General features: G+C 56.3%; 2 protein-coding genes across 4 annotated transcripts in view; one reads left to right on the forward strand and one right to left on the reverse strand.

Moving 5' to 3' along the window:
• Window positions 1-285, reverse strand: part of LOC112548224 (killer cell lectin-like receptor subfamily B member 1B allele B) — a 7777-nt gene extending 7492 nt beyond the window's left edge. The window contains 1 exon segment of the mRNA XM_025193119.1: window positions 263-285. Within this exon segment, the coding sequence (XP_025048904.1) occupies window positions 263-285 (23 nt within the window).
• A 1587-nt stretch (window positions 286-1872) lies between these two features.
• On the forward strand, window positions 1873-5267 carry LOC102388731. 3 transcript variants are annotated; one of them, XM_014526320.2, is made up of 7 exons: window positions 1873-2132; window positions 2421-2747; window positions 3030-3347; window positions 3732-3861; window positions 4045-4091; window positions 4189-4265; window positions 4408-5267. In XM_014526320.2, the coding sequence occupies exons 1-7, from the start codon at window positions 1916-1918 to the stop codon at window positions 4525-4527; spliced, it is 1236 nt and encodes a 411-aa protein (XP_014381806.2). In that variant the 5' UTR covers window positions 1873-1915; the 3' UTR covers window positions 4528-5267. The 3 variants fall into 3 exon arrangements, with proteins under 3 accessions (XP_014381806.2, XP_014381807.2, XP_025048901.1); XM_014526321.2 differs by having other exon boundaries at window positions 4192-4265; XM_025193116.1 differs by having other exon boundaries at window positions 3252-3347.
• The last annotated feature ends 2010 nt before the right edge of the window (window positions 5268-7277 follow it).

Below are 7277 nucleotides of genomic sequence, written 5' to 3' on the forward strand. Positions count from 1 at the left end.
GGCTACAAACCGTCCAATCTGCAAAGCATCCCTGGCTACCTGGGCCCGCGCGCAGGGCCGGGCCTTTCCCCCCTGCCCAGGTGACCAGAGCATCGCCTCCCAGGCGCCAGGCTTTTGTCTGCAGACAAGGAGCGAGATCCCTGCTGTGAGAGATTCAACAGCAGCCTCTCGGGCTGGCTGAGACAGATCTCTGGAGAGGGGCACTGACGGGGGCATTTCTGCCACACCCCCAACCCTCCTGCAGGCCCGTGCGGTCATTTACGGTATCTCGTTCGTCATATTCATGGTCGATTATAATCTAAGACACGCTCGAATGTAAACAAGGCAAGTCTTCTGCCTGTGTCGTACTTCACTATCTGGGCGACGTAAGTGAACAATCTCCTGTAACCAACACGCATCTGTGCCTGGTTAATTTCACCCCATCCATCACTACCCGCCTGTTGAGGCGAAAGGTTTACGGCCCGGCTCCGGGAGTCAGCAAGCAGCTGACCGGCCGCTGCTCTGATCTCCGACACCTGGGAGAATGAGGTTTCTTGGGGAGTTACTTGGGAGACAGAACAAATCTCATGGAGCTTCTTCTCTGAGAAAAAGCCCTAAAGAGCTGCTGGAATATCAGCTGCAAAACATGAAACTTTCTGCTTCCCTTCCTGGGGAAATGACTGAAGGATCATTACATTTATCAGCATGGTGCCCCTCTAAAATAGCAGGAGAGACATGTTAAACAGATGGAGAACGTGATGAAGAGTTTCAAGCAATGACTTTTCCAGTCTCTTCCTCTCCCCTCTCCATTCCCCTTGTGCACAGGAGACCTGGGTCCCTAAACCCTTCCAGATGGGAAGGGTTTAGGGACCCTTCCCTAAACCCTTCCCTTCCAGATGGATGAGGTTGAGAGGAGCCATCAGTAACTTGTGGCAAAGAAGGTGTAATCAGACCCTGTCCCAGAGTGACATACCCAGGAAAGCTCAGAGAAACTGAGAAAAAGCTCTACCACATTACGGGTTGGGAATACACACCTGAATCCTAGAATCATAGACAATGAGGGCCGGAAGGGACCTCAGGAGGTCACATGTAGTCCAACCCCCTGCTCAAGCAGGACCAGCCCCAAATACATCATCCCAGCCAAGGCTTTGTCTAGCCAGGTCTTAAAAATCTCCAGGGATGGAGACTGCCCCCCCTCTCTAGGTAACCTATTCCAGTGCTTCACCACCCTCCTAGTGAGAACATTTTTTTCTAATATCCAGCCTCAATTTCCCTTGCTGCAACTTGAGGCCATTGCCCCTTGTCCTGTCATCTGGCATCACTGAGAACAGCCCAGCTCCATCCTCTTTGCAACCCCCTGCAGGGAGTTGAAGGCTGCTATTAAATCCCCCCTCAGTCTTCACTTCTGCAGACTAAATAAGCCTGGTTCCCTCAGCCTCTCCTCACAAAGCACGTGCCCCAGCCCCTGAACCATGTTCATTGCCAGTTCTCCAACATGTCCACTTTCTGTAGTGGGGGGGGCAAAACTGGACACAGGACTCCAGATGTGGCCTCACCAGTGCTGAATGGAGGGGAAGAATCACTTCCCAGGACCTACTGGCAATACACCTGCCAATGCAGTCCTGGATGCCGTTAGCCTTCTTGGTGACAAGGTCACACTGTTGGCTCCTATTCAGCTTCTTGTCCACTGTCACCCCCAGGTCCTTTTTGCAGAGCTGCTGCTTAGCCAGTCCCCCCCCAGCCTGTACCGGTGCATAGGCTTGTTCCATCCTAACTTCAGGACTTTGCATCCCATGGTCCCTTGTGTCACACAAGATGGTGCCTTTTTAGAAATCAGCTCATGAAGCCCTTGTCAGCCATCCCTGTGGCACTGTGGGCTGGATCTCTCTCCTGCTGTCAAGTGTGTCGTTCAGGCTCATGATCACTCTGTTCTGCCATGGACTTGGGGCCTTTGTGGTTTTCCTTTTCCTCTGCTTCTGCTCTTCATTTCTTCTTTTGCTCTTGGGCCCTTGGCTCCTCCCTAGAGGCAGACACACCCGGAAGTATGGGCCTCTATCCTGGCTCCTCATGGATTAATCCTTTTAATGCCCCCATGACCCTCGCATTCCTGTCCATCATCCTCTGTGCCCCACAGAAGGGCATGGCCAAGAGAGGTAAGGAGCCAGCCCAGCCTCAGGACGGGGGACTGCACTGAATAAGGTAGGACCTGGTCTGGGGGGCCAAGGGAAACCTTCAGGAAGGGGTGAGTTAGGTCTGCAGGGAGAGGCCTCCCCATGCAGGCAGGGCTGAGCATAGCCCCCCTGCACAGCCAGAGTTGCCCTTTGCTTCCTGCCCTAAACATCCCACCCTGCACCTCAGCACCAGTGTATAACCAGCCCCTTGACACATCCCACCCCAGAGCCAGCTGCACCTCAGCACTTACCTTGGCTTGGTGTTTGCAGGCTCTGAGCAGACAGTGGTGGAGGCTGGGTCAGAGCTGGCCTTGCCCTGCAGCCTCCGGGGGCCAAGTCTGATGTGGCTCTGGGTCCCCCAATACCTGCTCTGTGCAAGGCAGCTCCAGCAGAACACCCACATATTCACCTGGACATCAGCAAAGACTCAGACGGTGAAACTGGCTCATTTCCAGCATCGCCTACATCTCAGAGGGGACCCGTGGAATGGGGGCAGCTACCTTGTGCTGACAAAGCCCAAGGTCAGTGATTCAGGACTCTTTTCCTGCACCAACGGGAACCAGACTGCCTCCGCAACACAGGTCACCGTTACCCCAGGTACTGTGCCCAGATCCTACCCTTGCTCTGGAAAGTGGCTGGGGGTTGGGAGGGCTTGGAGTCAGGACACCTGGGTTCTACCCCAGTTCAGGGGGAGTGGGGTCTGGAAGGAGTGCAGGACACTTGGCTTCAGAAGAGGATTAGGGTTTGGAATGAGGTGGGGCTGGTAACCCAGATGCCTGGGTTCTCTCCCAGCTCTGGGATGGTTATGGGGGATGTCTGCAAGGGCCAGAGGGGGGCACCATGTCTCAGACCATCTGGCAGTCAATGTCATGTCCTCAGGTTGCCAGGAAGGGGCATCCATCAGCGTCCAGGCCCAAAGACCACTAATGAAGGGGGCGACAGTGACCCTGCGCTGTGCCCCCTGTGCAGGGGGTGGCACCCCTGCCTCCACATCCCACACTGCCACCTGGAGCTTCAATGGGAAGACAGCAGATTTCCTTGAAGGCGTCCGGCAGTTGCGGATGCAGCTCACCATCAAGTTTTTCTCTGCCCGCTATCAAGGTCTGTGGGGCTGTGTCCTGTCTGGAGACCCCCCACTCTCTGGGGAGCTCTGCCTGGAGCTGGAGCCCACCCTTACCCCCACCTCAGCTCCCCCAGGTAGGTAAAAGCCCACTTGCCTGGGGCCACATGCCTTCCAAAGCACCTGCCATCCAGCCCAGCTGGGGGTTGGCAAAATAATGATCCCCCTAGAGAGAAGTTTGATGTGGCTATTAATCCACACCCACCCCAGAAGCAGGCGTATCTTCATGCCAGGGGAGGTGTTTCTGCATAACCAACCTGTGATATGACCGCAGAGGCAGCTGAATTTCAGCATTGGGCAACGGGTCACTGTGTAGCCAGCCCCCAAAGAGGAAGCCACATCTATGCCTCAGGCTCTGTATAACCAACCCCAACATGCCCCCCCAGCCCAGCAGTTATATCCCAGTGCTGGGTGAGGGGTCCAAGTGCAGCATTTGATGCTCCTTCCCTGTCTCTCCCCAGCCTCGGGATCCCTATGGACTCACCAGCATTTTCCTATCGTCGCTGGCAGCCTGGCTGGTGCCCTGGGCCTGATCCTGATTGGAGCCCTCACCTTTGTCTGCTTCAGAAGGCACCAGACCAGGAGAGCCAGGTACACAGGTGTCTCTCTTCAGTCTGGGAGGGGATGAAGTCAGGGAAGTAAGGGCAACAAAGCTGGGATGCCTCGGTTATCTCCCAGCACCGGGAGGGGGGTCGGGGCTGGTGGGCTGGTGCAGCAGTGGCACTCTCTAGGCTGCTTGGTGCCACATGGAAATAATCACCCTCCCCTCCACAGCCAGACCCCAATAGTGCTGAAAGCAGAAGGACACGGGGACCAGGCTGGTGAGTGAGGCAGGGGCTCTGGCCCTGATCTGGGGGCACCGGCTGGCTTCCCCCCTCTTTCTGTCACCTCTGTGTCTCCTTTTCTCCTCTTTCCCAGCAGAGTATCCAACACGAACTGAGACCACGGCTACCAGGGAGATGAAATCCTCCCCTAACAGCGACCCCAGCCCAGAGGTAATGCCAAGGGGCACTGTGCTACAGGGAGGGAGGCCAAAGGGTGCAGCAGAGGGTGCTAGCCCCAGGCAGGCAGGGCTGGCTGCAGGGCCTAGAGGCTGCTGTGATGAAGGGAGTGGGAGACCCCTGCTATATAATGCAGGGCTCAGCTGATGTCCAGTACACCACACTGCAGTTCAAGGAGCCTCCTGTGCCCACTGCCCTTCAAGAAGCTCTTGTGACCTCCACTGTCTACTCTGAAGTGCTCACACCCTGCTCCTGAAACCCACTCCTCAGGGACTGGAATATCCCTGCCTCCAGCTGTAATATCCCTGCTGGGGCCAGGAGACAGCTGGTACTGGGGTGAAGCATACTAACCACCAGCTGGACATCACAGGGAGGGTATTTTTTAGCATCTGCGGTGCCTAAAAAAGCCCTCCCACACACACACACACCTTGCCACTGCTGCTGCTACAATGGTAAGAGCAGCTAGACTGAACAACCCCATAACATTGTGGCTCCTACCTATGTTTCATAGGAAGGCCTGTGCTAGTAAAAGCCCTGCAGAAAACTACAAATAGACCTCAGGAAAAGCCTGTACTGGGAGAGACTTGGTGGGCCTAGGGGGAAGCCACTGCCCAAGAGCCCTGATGACAGACAAAGGGCAGCGCAAGGTGCGGGACAGTTTGGAAGAGCAGTAGGAGGCCACACTTTGCAGGAGACCAACCACACTGTTCAAAGCAGGATCAGCCATGGGTGTCTGCTACCTCTTGAATCAGGGGGGGCATGTGCCCCTCCTGACACCAGTCAGTGACTGGGGGGGGGAGTCCCCCGGCGGCCAATCCTGCTGATGGCGGGGGAGGGGGGTGTTCCCCAGCAGCTGATCTCAGTCACCATGAAAGCAGCCACACCACTTCCAGAAGTCCCAGGGCCACTTCTGGAAGTGGTGCAGCACAGCTGCTTTTGCTGGCGGTCCCACTCCCTGGCTGGTGCTTGCAGGGGGGGCAGTGGTGCTCCCACCTGCCCCCCTGTTCACCGGCTAAACAGGGAGCATGGCCTGGCAGGGGCTGCACTGGCACTCTCAGGGGGTGCAATTGCATCCCCATGCACCCACTATGCATCGCCCCTGGGATCATCCCTATTCAAACCAACCCACACAAATCCTTGTCTAACTTATTATGAAATAGGAACCATGGCTGTTGGATGTGCATCACCCCTTGGGGCCAGGCCCTGTCCCAGAAACCCTGAGACAACATTGCAGAGCAGCGGGCATGTCAGGCAGGGAAGCAGAGAGAGGACCCTGGGGCTAAGGTGCAGGACTGCACAGACTGAATCGGCACAAGGAGGTGGCCACACCACTCACACTTCCTCAGAGGGGAGACAGGAGGGATTATCATGGAAGAACACGGATTTTGGGTACTTTAATGAGAGAATTATCTGATAAAACCCCCAAATTATTTCATTAGAGTACCCAAAATCCGTGTTCTTCCATGATTAAAATGAAACATCACTATATAGGTGAGAGATATAAAGAGAGATCAGTTGGGCAATGTTTTATTGATATATTTACAATTTTAGAGCAACTTGGAAGCCTACCAGTGCCTCTATCATCATCATAAAAATTCTAAATATCTATTCACTTTGGTGTTTTCTTTGTTTTTTTTAACATAGAAAAATAAGGCTTCTCTTGCCACCCTTCACTCACCAGGATGTGGAGCACTGAGCAGCACTGATATGCCAGTGACCTGCCCCTCTCCCTCACTCTCAACCCACAGCTCCCCACTACCCTCCAGTCCCCTCACTCCTGACTTGCACCCATTGCCTGCCCCCACTAGCTCCCTCCTGGCAGCAGCTCCATCCCAGCACCAGAACATGGATCCAGCTGCAGATGTCCCACCCGCTGCTTTGTGGCTCTGATCAGTGCCAGCTCTTGCTGTTCTGCTTCCTGCACCTGTGCCCAGGCCCCAGAGATCCCCATGCCCTTTCTGGGAAGCCCTTGACTGGGGCTCAGGGACTGGACTGGGCAAGGCCCTTCCCTTCTCAGCCAGACTCCCCCTACACAGGCTGCTCTATGGGGCAGGGAGGCTCTAAGCCTGAATCTCACGGCCTCTCCTACCTGGAGCAGTCCCCCACTCCTGACCCCCATCTCTCTCTCTGTCACACACACCCCTGCTGCCACCTCCTCACCTCCCCCCAGCCCATCACACTCCCCAAGTGGTTCCTTGGACCAAGAGCCCCCACAGGATGGATGGGGCCACATGTTTCAGTACTGGTGTGGGCATGAAACAGAGCTGCAGCAAGGCAGTTGCCCCTAAAACTGCAGCTCCCACCAGCAGGTCCCATCCTATTCCATGTGGCCAGCTGGGCATGCGGGGTGTGAGATTCGAGGAGGGTTATGGGGTTTAGTAGGAAGGGGTGTGGTGGGGTTTGTAGGTGGGTGTAGGGTTTCTGGGGGGTCTGGGGCTTACGTGGGAGTTTGGGGGGTGTGGCTGGTTATGTGCGAGAGGGGTTTGTGGGGGTAGTTTGTGGATGTAGGATTTGTGGGTGGATTGTGGCGGGGTTGTGGTTTTGGGAAAACTGTGTGTGGGGATGATGGAGACTGTGTGGTGGGGGGGGTGCTCAGGAAACATAGGGTCCTCACCCACCCCACCCCCCACCATGCACAGCCTCCCTCTCCCCAACCCGCACCAGCAGTGGTGTTCAGGACCTGCTGCTGGGAGAGCCACCCCCTGGGGCGCAGCACTGCCCCGGCCACCTCAGACCCGGTACCACCTGTGCCACATGTCACAGGCCCGACCTGTCCTGGCCCGGGGGTGTGCACCTTTGGCCAGCACCGGGCCACTCTGGCTGTCACCTGGAGCCCTGGCACCACATGCAGGGGCTGTGCATTGCGCCAGGCCAGGTCCTGCCTCCATGGACCCGGCCCGGCCAATGCCATGCAGGGCACTTAGAGGCATGACCCAACCTGACACGACGTGTGGCCCCTGCATGCAGTGCCGGGACTCAGGCCAGGTGACGGCTAGAGTGGCTCAG

Source organism: Alligator sinensis, unplaced genomic scaffold (genome assembly GCF_000455745.1).
Source record: "Alligator sinensis unplaced genomic scaffold, ASM45574v1 scaffold891_1, whole genome shotgun sequence".
Lineage (NCBI taxonomy): Eukaryota > Metazoa > Chordata > Crocodylia > Alligatoridae > Alligator > Alligator sinensis.